General features: G+C 52.6%; 5 protein-coding genes across 5 annotated transcripts; 4 read left to right on the top strand and 1 right to left on the bottom strand.

Moving 5' to 3' along the window:
* The first annotated feature begins 57 nt into the window (after positions 1-57).
* BJ171DRAFT_442631 (uncharacterized protein) lies at positions 58-8,643 on the top strand. Its single transcript, XM_053108099.1, has 14 exons — positions 58-375; positions 497-622; positions 836-931; positions 1,051-1,202; positions 1,292-1,407; positions 1,498-1,691; positions 1,879-1,989; positions 2,130-2,264; positions 2,409-2,525; positions 2,604-2,665; positions 2,800-2,980; positions 3,103-3,288; positions 3,374-3,460; positions 3,589-8,643. Exons 1-14 carry the CDS (start codon positions 109-111, stop codon positions 8,494-8,496), a joined length of 6,738 nt encoding a protein of 2,245 aa, XP_052966264.1. The 5' UTR covers positions 58-108; the 3' UTR covers positions 8,497-8,643.
* Positions 8,644-9,195: 552 nt separating this feature from the next.
* BJ171DRAFT_599362 (uncharacterized protein) lies at positions 9,196-12,174 on the top strand. Its single transcript, XM_053114927.1, has 2 exons — positions 9,196-9,549; positions 9,652-12,174. The coding sequence occupies exons 1-2, from the start codon at positions 9,278-9,280 to the stop codon at positions 11,822-11,824; spliced, it is 2,445 nt and encodes an 814-aa protein (XP_052966263.1). The 5' UTR covers positions 9,196-9,277; the 3' UTR covers positions 11,825-12,174.
* Positions 12,175-12,789: 615 nt separating this feature from the next.
* On the top strand, positions 12,790-15,214 carry BJ171DRAFT_599361 (cytosolic carboxypeptidase 6; the record flags this gene model as incomplete). The annotated part of the gene is made up of 10 exons (XM_053114926.1): positions 12,790-13,133; positions 13,213-13,356; positions 13,500-13,612; positions 13,685-13,703; positions 13,816-13,911; positions 14,094-14,139; positions 14,271-14,378; positions 14,568-14,683; positions 14,757-14,811; positions 14,948-15,214. The coding sequence occupies exons 1-10, from the start codon at positions 12,961-12,963 to the stop codon at positions 15,212-15,214; spliced, it is 1,137 nt and encodes a 378-aa protein (XP_052966262.1). The 5' UTR covers positions 12,790-12,960.
* A 153-nt stretch (positions 15,215-15,367) lies between these two features.
* On the top strand, positions 15,368-15,794 carry BJ171DRAFT_582157 (uncharacterized protein; the record flags this gene model as incomplete). Its single annotated transcript, XM_053114152.1, has 2 exons — positions 15,368-15,506; positions 15,694-15,794. The coding sequence occupies 2 exons, from the start codon at positions 15,368-15,370 to the stop codon at positions 15,792-15,794; spliced, it is 240 nt and encodes a 79-aa protein (XP_052966261.1).
* Positions 15,787-18,155, bottom strand: BJ171DRAFT_506361 (intraflagellar transport complex B protein 46 C terminal-domain-containing protein). Its single transcript, XM_053111127.1, has 6 exons — positions 18,023-18,155; positions 17,559-17,860; positions 17,016-17,349; positions 16,751-16,865; positions 16,316-16,569; positions 15,787-16,228 (listed from the first exon to the last, which is right to left on the bottom strand). The coding sequence occupies exons 2-6, from the start codon at positions 17,852-17,854 to the stop codon at positions 15,974-15,976; spliced, it is 1,254 nt and encodes a 417-aa protein (XP_052966260.1). The 5' UTR covers positions 17,855-17,860; positions 18,023-18,155; the 3' UTR covers positions 15,787-15,973.
* Between the last annotated feature and the right edge of the window lie 98 nt (positions 18,156-18,253).

Here is an 18,253-nt window from a genome sequence, read left to right as displayed (position 1 = left end):
CCGTTCGCCAAAAAACGGGCGGACGGCTTGCTCTTCACCCAAGCAGACAGCGCCCGCCGTCTGGCAGATCCAGAGAAATCGCCGTCGAGAGCAAATCGATCGGAATCGATGGCCGCAAAGCGAGCAAAACGAGAGTTTGGGGCAGCCCCTCCTGGCGGGCCACCCCTACGATTCCATAGTGATCTTCCCCAGAAATATCCCGGTAGCGAAGCCTTCTCCGGCCAGCCAGATGGCATCGATGGCGATGGCACTGTGGTCTCGGAGAGCAGCCGCTTCCAGGAAGTTGCTGCTCGCGATGAAACTGATGCCAGGATGGGCTTTTCGAGAGTTTCAGATGGCGAAACTCGTCTCGGTTGGATGGTCAACATGCATGCGGTACGTTCTTAACGATCAGGATCCTGTCCTTGATCCACATCCACATCCACATCCACATCCACTTGAAGATTGAAGCGATCCGCAGCTTCCTTGTATCTCACCCCTATTTTTGTCCCTCTAGACCCTGATCAAAGATCCAGAGTGGCCCTCGGGCAAGGCCGCAGTGGATTTTTACTTTCTCGAAGAAGATGGTGGATCGTTCAAGGCAACTGTGATATATCAGCCATACTTTTTAGTGATGTGCCAGGTTAGTCTTCGACCCAGAAACGATCCATGGAAGTGTCATGTTGTGGCATCGAGTCTGCTGGGCCATACGCTTGCCAAGCTCTGCAGAATTCCTTCCGCCCATGCCCTCCGCTCGCGATGGAGCTTGCGCTTTTACCCTTCGTACTCTCCGCTTCAGCGCCTGTCGCTCACAGCTTCTTCTTCCACCAAACGTGGATCGTGATCCTCGGTCTAGGAAAATACCGAGGAGGAAATCGAAGAGTATTTTAAAAAGCGCTTTGAGTCTACGATTGCCTCTGTCGAGCGCATCCAGAAAGAAAATTTGAGCCTGGTATGCAAAAACATATGAATTCGATCTGGAGCAGCTTGCTATTCCTTTCACAGGATCGATATTGCACCTGCTCCCGGTGCAATTCTCTTGGCAGCTGACCGCAAGACTTTCTTCTGCAGACGAACCATCTCTCTGGAAACAAGAGTGCCCTCTTGAAGTTTTCGTTTCACAATGTCTCGGATCTACTTGCTGTCCGAAAAGTGATGCTGACAGCTGTCGAATGGAACCAAAAAAGACTGGCACAAGCCGATGCCTTTCAGGATGCGTTTCGGTACGACTCTTTGACGAAAAGCTCGCCAAGCATTGCATACATCTATGCCGCTTCCCCAGAAACGTTGACACTCTTGAAACAAATGTCAGGATGTTAGGACCGGGCACTAAAAACACAAAAAAAACCAACGTCAACTCACTCGACCACATCATCGACATTCGTGAATACGATGTGCCATACTACATCCGCGCAGCCATCGATAACGGTGAGCTATGATGTATTTACTCTGCTAACACTTCGGACCGCTCTATCGAGTTCAACTCTTTCTTAAAATAACCAATTGGCCTTCTCCCAGATTTTCGAGTTGGTGTGTGGTATCATATTTCTTCGTCCAGAGGCAAGGTGTCGATCACACGAGACACAACCAAAGTCAAAAGAGCCGAGCCTGTTGTTTTGGCCTTTGATATTGAAACAACAAAGCTGCCGCTCAAGTTTCCTGACGCAGAGTACGACAGTATCATGATGATATCGTACATGATCGACGGCCAGGTAGGCTCTTTTGGCCCTATGTCCGATAAAATGCATCGCCCTCCACCGATCATGAAACAAGCCTGGCTTGCAGCTGGACTCGAACGACGGCGCTGGCGACCTTTGTTTTTGTTACTGTTATTGCTACTGTTACTGCTGCTGCTGGCTCTGGATGTTTGGCTTGACTCGACTTGATTTCACCATCTAGGGATACTTGATCACCAACAGAGAGATTGTCTCGGAGGATATAGAAAACTTTGACTACACCCCAAAGCCAGAGTATGAAGGCCCGTTTACTGTTTTCAATGAACCAAATGAGGTGAAGCTTCTCGGATCTGTTGATTTCTTTCGATCGGCTGCATTTTGAATCAACTCATTAAACGCGCTGTTTATGCAGCTCTCCTGGCAAACCATATCTCGATCACTAATCATTGTTTTATTCTGTCTTTTTGCTATTAGAAATCGGTGCTTGTTCGGTTCTTTGAGCATATCGAACAGGTCAAGCCCACTGTCATCGCATCGTATAACGGTGATTTTTTCGATTGGCCATTTGTGGAGAAGCGCGCTCAACACCATGGTCTGGACATGAAAAAGGTTGATATTCGATAGCGACAGAAATCGACGGATAGTGGCGCCTCCCGTGTTTGTTCACACCCATCTTTATGGCTGCCTAGACGTGTGCGGCTGCATTTTCACTTGAGCATCACCCTCATCAAATCGCTCCCTATTGTTTGACAGGAAATAGGCTTTGAATGCTCCAACGACGAATATCGATCGTCATTTGCCAGTCACTTGGATTGCTTCTATTGGGTCAAACGTGACAGCTATCTTCCGCAGGGCAGCCAAGGCTTGAAGGTATTGTCTGCAGCCCAAACAATCTGAATGCTCAATCACAGGGCTCGTGCCACTAACCTTCTTGGCTCGCCACTCCAGGCCGTCACCAAAAGCAAGCTTGGCTATGATCCTCTCGAACTCGATCCCGAGGATATGACGAGGTAGAGTCCATAGGTTACTGTGGAGCCTTACTCCAAATTGTGGCAGTACCCACCATCACAGGTCACGACTGCAAGGTATCCATCCAATGCTGTACAAGCACCAACACTGAAACCACCGCTTGGCTCAATTGTAGATTCGCTGCTGAACAGCCACAGACCCTTGCTCAATACTCCGTCTCCGATGCTGTGGCAACCTACTATCTCTACATGAAATACGTGAATCCGTTCATTTTCTCGCTGTGCAACATCATTCCAATGAACCCCGATGAGGTTCTAAGGAAAGGATCGGGCACACTATGCGAAACGCTGCTGATGGTATGCTCACACGATATCCAGAGCTACCGAGGCTGCAGCCTTCGCGTCTCTCATTTGCCTCTCTGCTCCAAAGTGGGCGCCTTAACGTAGTGACATATCCCCCGTCATTTCCCGATCGATAGGTCGAAGCCTTCAAAGCGAACGTGGTCATGCCCAATAAGCACCTCGATCATGTTGGCAAGACCTTCAACGGCCATCTGCTTGAGAGTGAGACGTATGTCGGTGGTCATGTTGAAGCCCTTGAGGCAGGCGTCTTTCGCAGCGATATATCTGTCAAGTTCGATGTCGTACCCGAGGCTTTGGATCAGGTAATTGGTCGATTCGTATCGCGATTTTGGCTGCGCTCGTGCGGCAAGTTCGTAGCTCATACCCCTTTTCTGAATCCCGATCCAGCTCATTTCGGAGGTCGATCACGCTTTGCAGTTCAGTATTCAGACTGAAGGCCACCTAAAGATGGATGATGTCGCTAATTACGATGAAGTAAGCCACATTTATTGCAAGGCCACTCATTCAGAGCAGCCCTTGACCGTTGGCAACGTCGTCACGGGTTGCTGATGGCACATCCGCCTCTCTCAATCAACCGATTCGTCCTCCCGCCAACTCGATAGGTTAAATCCAGCATCATTGACAAGCTCCGCTACCTCCGAGACAATCCATCACGCATGGATACGCCTTTGATCTACCACTTGGATGTTGCTGCCATGTATCCCAACATTATCTTGACCAACCGCTTGCAACCAGATGCCATGGTAGACGAAGGCGCGTGCGCTTCGTGTGACTTCCATAACGGAGGCAACAACACCTGTCAGCGCAAAATGACATGGTCGTGGCGAGGCGAGTACTTTCCGGCCAAGAGTGGCGAGGTTATGATGATTAAGAATCAGCTGTCGACCGAGCGTTTCCCCAGCAAGCACCCAACCGATTCCTATAAAGCCTTTCACGAGCTGAAGGACGCCGAGCAAAACGCGCTGCTCAAAAAGCGAATATCGGAGTATTCGCGAAAAGTCTATCACAAGATACACGAAACTCGTATTATGGAAAAGCAATCTATCGTCTGCCAGCGTGAGAATCCGTTCTATATCAATACTGTCCGCAACTTCCGTGATCGGCGATACGAATACAAGGGCCTTCTCAAAACCTGGAAGAGAAATCTCGACGAAGCAATGGGTTCAGGAGATCTTACTGCCATCGACGAAGCAAAGAAGCTCATTGTCGTCTACGACTCGCTTCAGCTCGCACACAAGTGTATCCTCAATTCCTTCTATGGCTATGTGATGCGAAAGGGAGCTCGATGGTACTCCATGTCGATGGCCGGCATCGTTTGCTTGACCGGCGCAACGATCATCCAGCTAGCTCGCTCCAGAGTCGAGAAAGTGGGACGCCCTTTGGAGCTCGACACAGACGGCATCTGGTGCATTCTTCCAAGCTGCTTCCCAGAAAATTTCAAATTCAAGCTCAAAAACGGGAAGAACTATGGCATCTCGTATCCGTGCGTGATGCTCAACCACCTGGTACATGCACAGTTCACCAATCATCAGTACCAGGACTATAATCCCGGCTCGCACCAATACGATGTCCGAAGCGAAAACTCAATTTTTTTCGAAGTCGATGGGCCCTACCGTGCCATGATTCTTCCGTCATCGACCGAAGAGGACAAACTCTTGAAGAAGCGCTACGCCGTCTTCAACGATGACGGTAGCCTTGCCGAGCTAAAAGGATTCGAAGTCAAGCGCCGAGGTGAACTGAAGCTAATCAAGATATTCCAGTCACAAATCTTCAAGGTTTTTCTTGAGGGAAGCACACTTGAAGAATGCTACAGTGCCGTCGCCTCCGTTGCCAACCAGTGGCTCGATATCTTGTTTTCAAGAGGTGCTGATCTGAATGACCAAGAGCTCTTTGATCTCATCTCTGAGAACCGCAGCATGTCCAAGGCCCTGGACGAATACGGCAGCCAAAAGTCCACGTCAATCAGCACTGCCAAGCGACTGGCCGAGTTCCTTGGCGATGAGATGGTCAAGGACAAGGGCCTCAATTGTAGATTCATCATCTCGAGTGGACCAAGCGGCCTCCCTGTCAGCGAACGTGCCATTCCCGTGACCATCTTCCAGGCCGAAGAAGGCGTCAAGCGACATTTTTTGAGAAAGTGGCTCAAGGATCCGGCCCTCACCAATTTTGACATTCGCACCATCATCGACTGGAGCTACTACCTCGAGCGCTTTGGAAGTGTGATCCAAAAGCTGATCACCATTCCAGCTGCTATGCAGGGAGTGGCCAATCCAATTCCACGCATCAAGCACCCTGAATGGCTCTCGAAACGTGTCGCCGCCAGGAGCGACAAACTCAAGCAGTTCAAAATCTCGGATATGTTTCAGACAACGACCGAGCGCTTCCTGGTGCCAGAAATCAGGGATATGGAGGACATTGGCAAGCATTCGGTGAACCAACAGCCAACGTCCAAGATTCAGCGTAAGGCCTACAAAAAGCGAAAGACGACCGATGGCCTCGACAATCTTACCATGACCGTGGCCGATCTGCCCGAAAACATGCCCGACATGTATAGCGACTACCGCGGATGGCTCAAGTTTCAAAAACGCAAATGGAAACGCTCCCGCCTTGAGCGGCAGGGGCACCGCTTCGAGGACGACGCTCAGACTTCTGGGGTAAATCACGGCGATAATGCTCGTCAGTTTTTCCGGCGTCAGACCGCGTCCATATTCAACACTCCCTGGGAGATTCTGCAAGTCGTCGAAACAGACTCCCCGGGCGTGTTTCGTCTATGGGTTCTTCTCCACGGCCAGCAACTGCACAACATCAAGATCACGATCCCACGAATCATTTATCTCAACAGCCGCGAGGCCAATGACGATATTGCCGCAATCGAAGGCCTGCAGATCGAAAAGAAAACCAAGATTCTCCCGCGATCCCACCCATGCCTGCATCTGTACGAAATGAAGATGGACGAAAAGGTGTGGCAGCAGCACTCGGGATTGTTCACGGCGATGTTCAACCACGAAAAGATCGAGGGCACCTATGAAACGCAAGTTCCCCTCTTGTTCCGCGCGCTGGTGAAGCTCGGCTGCACGGCCCGTGTTGAGCGTAATTCAACTACAAGCAAGAAATCCATTGATGAGCTCGATCTCGACGACCTGACTGCCGATGGAAGGGCAAGCTACCTCGAAAACAGCAGCCTCCACCATCTTTATCTCTTCCATTCAAGCTCTGGCAACCGACACGTCTTTGCGCTGTTCGGTACAGCGCGCGACCGGGGCTACATTGCCTATGTCGACCCCGGCCTGAATCGAGGTGCGATTCCAAACCTCCGAGCCCTCTATCGCGAGCTGCGAGAGGAGACCAGACAAGCATCCCAAACGATGGACCTCGAAAACGACAAAGTTGATGTGGCCTCCAAAGCTATGTTTCAATACTTTGATGACATCGAGATTCAATGGGAAATCTTCGGAAGCAGCCGCGAAGGCTATCTGGGCGCCAACCGTATGCTGCAGCAATACCAAGAGGAACGCCGAGGGCCAACGGTGCTGATTCTTCAATCCGGCCATGCTCCTCGGCAAATGGTGGAGTGGATTCCACTCATCAACGACTTTCCTGTGGCGGAAATGCCGCTCCGGAAGGAGGACAGCATCTTCCCGGCGCTCGGCTGGCAACAAATCGTCACTCGACAGATGCTCCAGCACTTTTTCAATGTGGACTCGTGGCTCTCTGAGCGAGTAGCGATATCACAAAGCTCTCACGTTCCACTCTGCAATCTCGATCACGATTACGCCATCTGCATATCAGATATATGGTTTGCTCGCAAGTTGGTCAAGGGCGATATGCTCCTGTGGTACTCTTCGTCCGAGAAACCTGACTTGGGAGGATTGGAACAGGATGACTATCGGCGAGAACTCGACGACTTGCTCAGTCCCGAGGTCAATGTTGCTGGCGCATACAGCAACGTCTCGATGGAAATCAGCGTTCAAAACATTGCCATCAACACAGTCCTGGCCTCAGCCACCCTGAGTGAGCTCGAAGGCAGCTCCGATGCAAACACGCCCTACGCTGAGAGTAGCAAGGCCTCGATCCAAGAAATCTTGAAGAATGCCAATTTCATTTCCTCGGACCATAATCAAGTGTCCTCGCACACATTCGGCGTTCTCCGGGGCATGGTGCATGGCTGGTATATCCACTACAACCAGAGTGGAGACACCCTTTCGCTCATGCTCCTCGGGCATTTGTATCGTTGGCTCAGTACCCCAACAGCCAAGTTCTACGACCGCGCCCTCTTTGAGTTGATCCACGGAATGATGAAGAAGGTGTACATGCAGCTCATCGCAAGCCTCAGAAAGCTCGGATCGACGATCGTATATGCTTCCTATGAGAAGATTGTGCTCATGACCTCCAAGAATCTGCTTGCTACGGGAATAGCCTATGGTGTCTACCTTGTCAAAGCGCTGTCAGAGAAACCTCTGTTCGCATATCTGAAGCTCGAGCCGACGGCATTCTGGGGATATCTACTCTGGATGGACAAGCACAACCTGGGCGGACTGATCTGCAGTAACTTTGAAGATGTTCTCGATGGTGTGGTCTCGAATTGTTCCGTCGCTGGAACCTTGAAGCTATTCCTTGAGTGGAACATACAGTCCTATCTTCCTCCCCCACTTCAGCAAATGTTTCGCCTCCAGATCGGCGGTCTCCTTAACGAGATCCTGCAGTTCAAACGCCGGGTCGATAGCGCACCCCGACAGTCGACATCGACTCTAGGCAACAAGCCCGAGACGGATGCAGATCTTACGTCCTGCGTCAAGTCCTACGTCTCCCAAACGATGAAGAGATTGATGTTCAAAGATATGAATGAAATCGAAAGCCACTTGGTAAAGCACGGCCGACAGAGCGATGCATACGCCTTTCCGGTCCTTGCCGGCTCGCATCTCTCCATGAAACGGCCAGAGCTTGAATATGCAAAGTTTGTCTGCGCGGTCGTCGCGATCGACCCTGCCATCGAGTTCGAGGCGCGGCTGCTCAAACGAGACACGATGATGATTGCCGGAGTCAAGGAGTTTTCAGACGAAGCCGCGTTCCAGAACCCCTGCGCCAACTTTGTCCTTTCTCAGGTCTTCTGCGAGTGGTGCAACAACGTCCGCGATGTTGATCTGACGCGGGAAGGGACCGAGCTTGAAGCTCAGAGTAAGACTTCCCCCGTCAACCAAGCTTCCGATGGCCGCTGGTGGATATGCCACGACTGTGGAACGGAGTACGATCGAAGCATGATTGAGCAGCGCTTGATCGAAATCGTTCATTGGAAACTTACGGAATGGCAGCTCCAAGACACCAGCTGCGTCAAGTGCCGCCAGGTCAAAGCAGAGAATATGAGGGAGAGTTGCGACTGCGGCGGCTTGTTTGGGACTGTTCTCCAGCGCGATGAGCGCTTGAGGACACTCAAGGTGGTGCTGAACATTGGGCAATTCTACAAGATGAATATGCTCTGCGAGGTTGCGGAATGGGTTTTAGCGATGGCTTAACGGATGCATGGGCGTTCATTATTGGGACAAATCTTGCTTCGTCATATCGCTGAGCAGTATGCTCGAAATGGACCAATGACCCTGTTTCGCTGTCGATGACGGTCCTTTCTGTCCCCAATACATTGATGCCCAGCAAACGGACCCGCCCGCCGCGGAGACAGCGATATCGAGTGGATGGTGGATGGGTGTGTATTCACATCCGGAAAGAAGTCGCTCCCGAGCGCGATGGAGTGCGCTGAAGAAACAATGGGCACATCGTCTCATCCAGACAAACACGGCGTTGTCGGATCATATCACACACCCGGTCAAGTGGGTCAAACCATCTCCCTGTGTGAGGGAGATGCACGGGTGAGTGGGCACGACGGAACCAGCGAGCCGCTGCCAATGCGGTCACTGCGGGTCATGGCACGAAGACGTGTGGGATGAGGGAGGAAGGCGCAGGGCAAAGAGCAATATCGCCGCAGGACCTCGAACGAGTTCCATAGAGTTCGAATGCCGATCGAGGCCGTTCTGCCAGATCGATCAACATCAACGAATACACAAGCCCTTCGTGTGTTGAGGTCGCTCGTTGTATTTTTGGCGCGCTTGTGTCCGCCTGCCTTCCGCTTTCGGAAAGCGCGTCCAGCCGAGGCTTGTGTGTTGGTCCACGTCGGGCTTCTGGTCGTCGTCGTCGGGCCATCGCTCGACCCTCTCCCCTTCCTCCCACTCCGAAGCCAACTTACTCAGTATCCCAGCGCACAGGCCTGCCCCCTGCTGCATAACGCCCGTCCACCAGCCCGGAATGATGCAGGTTGCTCTGAAGCCCAAAGTCTCTCTTGCCAACATCAAGAAAGAGGAGGGCCCCGCCACAGCCCAGTGGAATCGCATCAACAATGACCGCCAATACCTGCTCCCACCCCGTCCGCCGCCACGGCTGGGCTGGGACCTGTGGATAAAGGTCTGCTCGTATCTCGGGCACTCGCCCAAGACCATCCAGCGACTGGCTCTGGTCTCCCGCTCGTTTGCCCATCTCCTCGAGATGCCGGCCTGTCGAGCGCATATTCTCCTGAATCGGTGGGTTGAGTGAACGGCCCTCGTGTGTGGGACGGTATTATCGGTCGGAAGGCCTGCCAAAGCCATTCTCACCCCTCCCATCGTCTGTGTCGCCATGTTCAGATACCAACGCCACCTAGTCTTTCACGAGACCTTTGAACGGCGCCCTAGTCTGCTCACCTTTGAGGTGTGCGATGCCCTGATGATGGCCGGGGCCCTGCTCCCAAAGTACTTTGTCGAGAGGATTTACAAGTATTCCCGCCATCATCCTGAACAACTGCCCGAGGGCACCGTTGAGTACCTTGTGGCACAAGGGTACAAGCTCTACGGCGAGCGATTCCAGACCATCCTTCCGTTTTCCTCCATGGATCATGATCTGGATCATCTCGACCCGGACGACGACATTGACCCTGAGGCGACTCCTGTCCGTCTCCATGCAAAATACGGCGGTGGCTCTCGGCTGTCGATCATCCAAATTGCACAGGAAGGTCCATCGGACGACGCAAACATTTTCGACATGTCCTTCATTAATCTTGGGCCCGCCAGCGTCGAGAGCCTCCGGAAAATTGCGTATTCCCATCACTTCACCCCGGCGCTGTTGGGCATACAGCCTACAGAGAAGATGGAGGATTTGTGGTCGCGTCTGGTACGGCTCACGAAATACGATCCCAAGCTTGCCATCTTCTTTGCCTCACACGCCGGCGTTTCCTGGGACGAGGCCCACGACCACATCATGTGCCTCTTGCTCCAGAGCTTCAAGACGAAGCGGCAAGATATCGATCGCCTGCTTGAATCCGGCTTCCGTCTCGATGCCAGCGTCTCTGCTGCAATCCTGTCATCAACGAAGCATCCGATCCGTCAGGGCAGCGGGAAACATGCCCATGAGTTGCTATGCCTTTTTTTCTCGCCACCCGAGCTCAAGGAACACTCTGTTCGCGCACTACAGCGATTGTTTGAGGATGGCACTCAGCCGGCTCTACGCGCTGCCGATCATTTGATTGAGTATTTTCGACTCTCTCAGGAGGACGTCCTCAGCGCCCTGCTTGTCTCGCCGTACAAGCTGCGGTGCGTCCGCTGCCGCCTGGGTCGGTACTATGACTCTCCGCAAGCCTTCCAACCTCCGGTCTTCACCACATATGCAGCAAAGTCCGGCGGCATGATCGATGGACTATGGCAACTGATTCTGGGTCGTTATGGGGTCAATCACATCTTGATCAATGCCTGTCTCAATGACTTGATCATTGGTGGGCGCGCTCCCTATCTGCCCGAGAAGGAGTACGATCCAGATGACGAAGACATGCTCGATGTCACCTCCCCTGTTCACCAAGCCTTTATTTGGGCAGACGTCCCTGATCCCTCGAGCCCAACCGTTGCCGATGATAAGCACGAGGACCCGGAGGCTGATCGCGATGCCGGTGCCAGGGAATCCCTCGAGGTGCTCCTACAAGCAGGCATGATTCTCGATCCGTCGATATTTGCGCCCATATCCACTGTCGTGTTCGGCACAAAGAAGGTTCTCCCCCGACATCTGGATGTTCTCGCCCGAGCCGAAAAGGGCCTGCTCGCCGTGACGGTCTATTCACATGGAAAGGGATACCTCCCGCCTCACGTTCATCTCGACACCGAGAAAGTTAAATGGTCCAAAACCCGGTGGATCGGAGCGTTCAACAAGTTTGTACTGGCAGATCGAAGCTGGCGTAGTCGTGTCTTTCCTGTCGAGCAGCTCCTACAGCCTGTCAAGTCAATGCAGGCACAATCCCTGAGCGGTGGCTTCCTCCTGGCATCACAAAGCGTGCCCGATCCCATGGCAAGCGCCCAGCAAGCAGTCGTCGATGGGCTTGTCCAGGTATCCACGACGGCGGTGGAGGTAGTCGAAGGGGTTGGTGGCGTGGCTGCCAACATCTTCAAACAGACAGGGCTTGGGGCGCCTGAAGTCTGGATCGATTCGATATCGGAGCGGGTCGGCCTGGGCGATCTTAATGAGCGCGGATGGCTGGAGGTCCGGCGGTTCTTTGGATGTGTCCAGGAACTAACAGATCTGCTCGAGCCCCATGCCTCCAAGCCAGAATACTCCAAGGGCGATCGCCCGTCGCCATATCCAGAGACACAAATCAAGGCCCAAGTTCAGGCTCTGGACTATGGCGGTCCATTCACAAGGTGGCTCGAGGAAATGGATCAAAGGGGCGTCTCGAAATCGATCAGCGACGACTCTGCCTCTCCGACACAGCTGACGTGGGGCGGCTGGATCAAAAGTATTAGCAAGAAGGCATCGCTAGCAATCCTCAAAAGTCGATGAAGACTAATGTCTACGCTGGTTTTGGTGCCTGTCATCAACTTTTAATATCGGCCAAGCAATGATTTCGTTCAAGTGACTTTCAAATGCCTGACCACCCAAACATCACTGCTGTAGCCCCCCCCCGTCGATGCAGAAGCGCCTGTTCTTGTGGCCAAGATGTACATGCTGCGAGACAAGCTTACCAACGAAGGCTAGTGACAACAACGGCGGGATGGCTCGGCGAAACCCCAGTCGATGAACCACTCAAATGGGCGGAATGTACAGCTTCCAAAATGAAACGGAACACCCTGCCGTGAGTCAGGGTTGTCGTTGTTTTCTGGTCCTGAATACACACCATTCATCACCCACCATGACCAAAGAGCATGTTCGCGGTGCCTGGAAGCCGAGCGACTCCAGAAGGTCGACTATCTTGATACCGAGTAACCATGGGGCTGTCCAGATGGTTGGGTGCATCCAGATGGTTGGGTGCATCCAGATGGTTGGGTGCATCCAGATGGTTGGGTGCATCGAGTGCATCGAGTGCATACAATCACATTCCACATCCAGTGCATACAATCACACTCCAGCATCACAACATCAATGACAATCGATTGCTGCCACGGGAGATCGACTGGGTGTATTCAAGATGATGCTCCCGAAGCCAATGAAAACCAAGTGATTGCCAGCGAAGACCCGAAACAATCTCATGGCTCGTCCACTGGGGCCAACAAAAGTTCAGCAGTCCTCGGGCCTCCGATGCCAGCGAAAGAGGGGCACCGTCCCATTTCGTTCGGAACAAGCCGTACACTTTCTTCAGGGGAAATGGGACACTAGCCCATGACCCATATGTTGGTGTGGTATCTGATGGCTTGCGTCCAACAGAACCATGTGCAATAACACGGATCACCTCCGAGTGAAGACTTCGGGATGCTCTCCGTCTCCACAATCAACCGTGTCCCATTTCGTCTTGGCTGTTGGTGGAGACGATGCGATTGCGGGTCTGATTCGACAGCCATGACGTTCCGTTGCTTTGCTGAAGCATTTGATTGGGAACAGCATCGACAGGAGAACTACAATCGAAAACTACCGCTGGGAGCTGAAGCGCACCAGCAGTTGCACTCTGGAGGAAAAAGCAGCAACAGCAAATAGGCAGCAAGATGCTCAAGGGAACCGCGCTCGCAACCGGGCGGAGTGAGCCGCCAAAGCCTCCACCCCTGCAGTCGGATTTGATATTCCGAGACAACTTTGAATCCGGAAATCTCGGAACCGTGGAGGTCATATCCGAGTGGGAATTCGACATTTCGATCAGACCGGACACCTCCAACGACAGGTACAGGCCGTTGTCGACCCTCAAGCTTGGACTTTTCCATAGACTGGCGAATGCGCTGACGCGGCCATTTCTCTTGCAGGCATCGAGTTTGGTTCTACTTTAGTGTCGAGAACGCCAAACCCAACCAGAGAATTATTATCAATATCATCAACTTTAGTAAAACAAAGAGCTTGTATCGTAATGGCGCCAGCCCAGTGATCAAATCGGAACAGCGGCCTCAATGGTGCGTCTGCCGGCTCGGACAAAGCCTTGGCTTGACGTGGTTTAACTAGGCCGTAGCATGAGCGGAGGTATCCATGGGAACAGAGCGCCAGCCTTCCCAAACAGCGTACCTGAGTCTCGCATTCAATTCCTATTCAACCCCAGGCACCGCATTCCCTCGAAGAGCGTCTTCTACTACCGATCACCGCGCCACAAGAAGAGCTACATCATGTCATTTGCATTTACCTTCGACCGCGCCGATGATGTATACTACTTTGGTGCGTTCTCCATCCCGGATGTCGTGTAGCCTCGTGGATGAGGCGCTGATGCTAACGCTTTCTTCGAAACAGCATATAGCTTTCCATACACGTAGGACCGATGCACGTCGACTCTCACAAGAACAGAGCCCTGAATCTTTGCAAGCGATGGTCGGTTGTGGACGTTGGGAACTAACGTATAATGATGTGATCACCGACTCCAGTTACACGGACCTGCAAATGTACCTGCAAGAATTGGAGAACCGGCAGCTGCCCTATTTCGATCGCGGCCTTCTGGGATATAGCGAGCAAGGGCGCAGGTGAGCTCCCAGAGCACATATAGCAGCTCTCCGCAGCACGTTGAATCTCCGATGCCACTCGCAGCTCATCTTTTAGACAGACGACGGAACGCCGGCCTTCTCGGTGCTTAAGTCAATCACTGGCTCGATTCAACCGTGAATGCCGATCTCATCATGTACCGATCGGCTTTCGAGCAATCCAGGCTGGACATCATCACAATCACCTCAACGTCTCCGGCTGAAGAAAAGGTCAGTGATCACTGGAGCTGGGTGTCGCAGCGCTCAGCGAGCAATGCGCTTGGCCATGAAGTTGGATCTCGACTTATATGAAGCTACTCATGGCGGGACACTTGATATGTCCACATTGGCTCATCATACAGCGAAAGATTATATTTATCACGAGCCGCGTTCATCCCGGAGAATCTCCGGCGTCGTGGGTTTGTGCCGGAATCATCGACTTCTTGACAAGCGCAGATCCAAAAGCTGAGGTACACGCTAACTTTGCGAGCATCTCATATTATGATGCCTGTCGATAGCTTTTCAAGGGCTGACAGGATGGAGGGATGCGGGGGCGGTTCGGTGCTTCCTACCCAAGTAGCCGCATCATGACTCGGTGGCGAGGCATATGCGGCAGAACACGCTCTGACTCCGATGTTCTGTCGGATACTATGTACAAGACCCTGCGCCGGAACCTAGTCTTCAAGATCGTGCCGATGCTCAATCCGGACGGGGTCTTCCACGGAAACTACCGATGCTGCGGACTGGGCTACGACCTGAATCGATACTGGCAAAAGTGAGCATGATTCTCTGAGCTGTATTGCGTAAAGAAACTCGTTGCGCTGACGCTGGGTGACTCTTCGTGCCAGTCCAAAGATTGAACAGCAACCCACGATTGTGGCAACCAAAAACCTTTTGATAGAGGTGCGACATATATACATGCGTCATCGTACGGCATTGCGTGTCACTATGCAGCCGACAGTCGCCGAGTAGTATAATCGAAAAGCACCTGAAAAATCAAGAGGCCATCGCTATTAACTGTTTCATCCACGCTATGCAGTACAAGGATGATCCAGCCTACGAGCTTGAGTTTTACATTGACATCCACGCACACAGCACCTTGATGAATGGATTCATGTATGGAAATGTGTACGAAGACGACGAGCGATGTCAGATCCAAAATGAGTTCCCAAGACTTCTTGACTCGAAGCTGCAGGATTTTTCCCTCAAAAACTCGTCGTTCAACAAGGATGCACTCAAGGCCGGAACAGGCAGAAGGCAAGTGCAAACATCAGTCGACTACATGAGAATGCCCACGGCGCATTAGCCCGATGCAAATCGTTAATAGAGTGGGACGTTACCCGACATTTTATGAGTCTTATACTATCCTCACTCTCCGCCGACTGCCGCATTTATCTCCCATATCCGTCCGCCGCCGTTTGTGATATTGTTGCTGCTTTGCATTCTATTGCCACAACGAATGCGTGCATCGGAGCTGGTTCTCAGAACCCTGGGTGAATTTCTGGACAAAGAGTCCAAGTGCTATACACTCGAAGTATCCTTCTTCTGCTACCAGGACCCAGAAACCACCGAAAATATCATATATACAATTGACAAATGTGAGTTTGCCCAAGAATCCATCGTCCGAATTCGTTCCTTGAAAGTCTTCTACTGCATCACCAGAGAGCGCAGGCGCACGGCGAGTCTCAAGGACCTTACTCGTGTGTTTGGTGTGTACGAAGGTTGTGGCGGCTGGTACATGGATACATGACTCATTAGCAACTCGGCGATGGTCATGATTCGTAGACAAAGAGCTTGGCAAGAACCTCATCTCGGCCTTGACAGACTACTACAAGCTCCAAAGCTACAGCAAGCGGGAAACATCAGCAAGAACTATAGCGCAGTAATATATTGAAATAGATATTTGGCGACAGATACATGGTACACTAATGTTCATCATTTGAGCACCAGGGAGACATAGTTGCGTCCAATTGAGCACAATAACAGGGGTGCCTGACGCTAGTGGCGATGTGCTGATGAACAACCCAGAGACGCACCTGGACAAGGTCCGCAGGATACACCCCTATTACACCGACCGCTCAGCTCCGCCATGTATGGTTCTGCCAAAGTGTTGCGATGCCTTGAATTCGCAGTAAAGTGTGAACAGAAGGTGGAGTGACTCAATGTAGGCGGTCTTTGAGTTTTTGGCCCCCCCGGCAGGTTTCTTGCCCGAGCTCGCCTCCGACTTTGCAGACCGATGCACGGGAACATCCAGGAGCTCGCACAAAAGCGTTGCGTATTCACCCAGCGGCAGATTGATCTCTGGCGGTGGTACCTGCATCTAAATTTTGGGTTCGACTTGTTAGATCACACTAGGTCCTTGACACTCCCTTCAAAGGGCCCGAGACAGCCCGAGCTTGGTGCTCACCTCGCCCGAAGACAACAGTGACTCAATTTCGGCTGGCCACTCAGCCATCAATGTCTCGATCTCAGGCATACGCTTCGAGTACGTGACTGTGTCCGGAGGCTTCTGAAGATGTAGATTGTATATATTTTGGATCCACTGTGAAAGGCTCTTGTAGCCCTTGCTTTCAGCCGTTGATGTGAACTGGATCGAGCGCACGTGCTGGGGTGCCGCTGAGGCCGCCGATTTGTGTGCCGAACGGAGTTGGAGGTCGAGGACTGCAACCCGCAGCGGCCGGGAGATTTGGATGTACAGCAAACCAATCCGTCAGGAAAGACTGGACACCGAGGTCAAGTGCAGGAAACAGACGATGCTGCACAATCGCTACCGCATCTGCCTGGGACGCCCCCTCCCTCTCATAGTCCATAATAACTAACAACCGAGTTGCTTAATGCGTACTCGCCGAATCAGTTTGATTGGCTGCAGGCTCGTCGATTACGGTGATGCCAAGCAGTGAGAGCTCTGAAAAGCTGTCCTTGGATTTTGATGTGTCGATGGGCCGAGGGGGAGGAATCTTGTAGAAGCCGTTGGTGGAAGCAAAGCAAAGCAAGGATTCAGTATCGAAGCCGCGGACGTGAGAAATCGCCATCGAGGCGATATTCTTTTGTGAGCGGCGAGGATGATCCAGAGCGACTCACGACCCTAGTGCATGTGGCAGTCAAACCTTTATCATCGGGTCGATATCGCCGATCGACGGTATATAATCAGGAAGGAAGCATTTAAGCTCCGTCACGAGGTCAACGACTTCGGGCTGATAGCCTTCAATGTAGGCAAAGAGCTCCTGTACGTCTCGCGGGACGTCTTCCGGCGGAAGATCCCCTTGCCTATTGGACTGCATCGTGGACTGGGGATTCTGTGACTTGGAGACGGCTGGGTTACCTTTACCGTTGGTTTTTGAGGCTCTCTCTGAATCGGTTCCGGCACTCTGCTGCTGTGGCCTGGACACTGCTCCAGCTGTAGCGCCAGACTTTTGCGGTGCTGTTGGGCGCTCGGATTCACTGCCAGAGTCAGGGATAAGAAGCCGTCAGCTCGACATGGCAGGCACAAGCTCTGCTCTGCTCATCCCGGGCGTCCGCATGCTTACTGGGCGGCGATATGTTAACATAGCGTGGTCTATCTGGTCTATCACCAAAGACCATATTCCTCCAAGCCGAGCAAAAGCCCCGCGGGAATCGCAGTCTCCCACGGCTACCGGGACGAGCCTCACTTTGCAAACTTGGCCGTCGGATCGTCCGAGGGGCTGGTGCTGTGGGTCTGCGAATGCGACTCGTCTGTCCCGTCTAAGCTCAGCGCTTCATCATCTTCGATCTCGCTGTCGCTTCGTCCGCCGCTATTGTGGCGCTCAGGCATGGGCTCCTTGATGTCGCTGGCATTAGAGTAGCTCGGTGATCGTGCCTGGCTGGGCCGGGTAACCTCCTTGCCACGGTCGACCTCGTCAAAGCGCGAGCCCGACAAATTATGGCTATTTCCCGATATCGAGCCTTTGAGCGACACCATTCTCATGTTTTGCTTTGACCAAATACAATGCAGTTAGCGCCAAAGTTGGTGCCCAGCCAGAGCCCCTATAGCTTGAGGGATCGTGAGACCCACGCCATGCCCAGCGAACGTGCCATGAAATGCCAATGCAGGAAACCCGAATGGTCGAAAGCCGGAATGCTGCGACAGGCTTACTTCTTCCTGGTGCTTGGCTGCGATCACCCGAGGATCATCGACAGGCAACCCAGCGAGATCGATATTGAGCTCGTTGAGTCCCTCGCTGCGGCTGAAGGATTTCGAGGTCGAGAATTCCCCTTCATTGATGCTGTTGTGGCTGACGCTCTGATTCAATGCCGCAGTCCCGAGCTGCTCCATCGAAGTGTGGCTGTCGTTGATGGCAAATTCGTGCAAGGTCGACTCGGATTT

This window comes from Polychytrium aggregatum, assembly GCF_025602895.1.
Source record: "Polychytrium aggregatum strain JEL109 chromosome Unknown BJ171scaffold_20, whole genome shotgun sequence".
NCBI lineage: Eukaryota > Fungi > Chytridiomycota > Chytridiomycetes > Polychytriales > Polychytrium > Polychytrium aggregatum.
The sequence above is the reverse complement of the archived record's forward strand: the minus strand, read 5'-3'. Positions and strand labels throughout refer to the sequence as shown.

Coding starts and splice junctions, on each gene's coding strand:
- BJ171DRAFT_442631 (XM_053108099.1), top strand. CDS start 109: ATGGCCGCAAAGCGAGCAAAACGAGAGTTTGGGGCAGCCCCTCCTGGC. Junction 1,203..1,291: donor GCCTTTCAGGATGCGTTTCG/GTACGACTCTTT, acceptor AACAAATGTCAG/GATGTTAGGACCGGGCACTA. Junction 3,461..3,588: donor ATGTCGCTAATTACGATGAA/GTAAGCCACATT, acceptor CCAACTCGATAG/GTTAAATCCAGCATCATTGA.
- BJ171DRAFT_599362 (XM_053114927.1), top strand. CDS start 9,278: ATGATGCAGGTTGCTCTGAAGCCCAAAGTCTCTCTTGCCAACATCAAG. Junction 9,550..9,651: donor GCGCATATTCTCCTGAATCG/GTGGGTTGAGTG, acceptor CGCCATGTTCAG/ATACCAACGCCACCTAGTCT.
- BJ171DRAFT_506361 (XM_053111127.1), bottom strand. CDS start 17,854: ATGAGAATGGTGTCGCTCAAAGGCTCGATATCGGGAAATAGCCATAAT. Junction 17,350..17,558: donor CCGACGGCCAAGTTTGCAAA/GTGAGGCTCGTC, acceptor TGACTCTGGCAG/TGAATCCGAGCGCCCAACAG. Junction 16,866..17,015: donor ATATCGACCCGATGATAAAG/GTTTGACTGCCA, acceptor GGCTTCTACAAG/ATTCCTCCCCCTCGGCCCAT.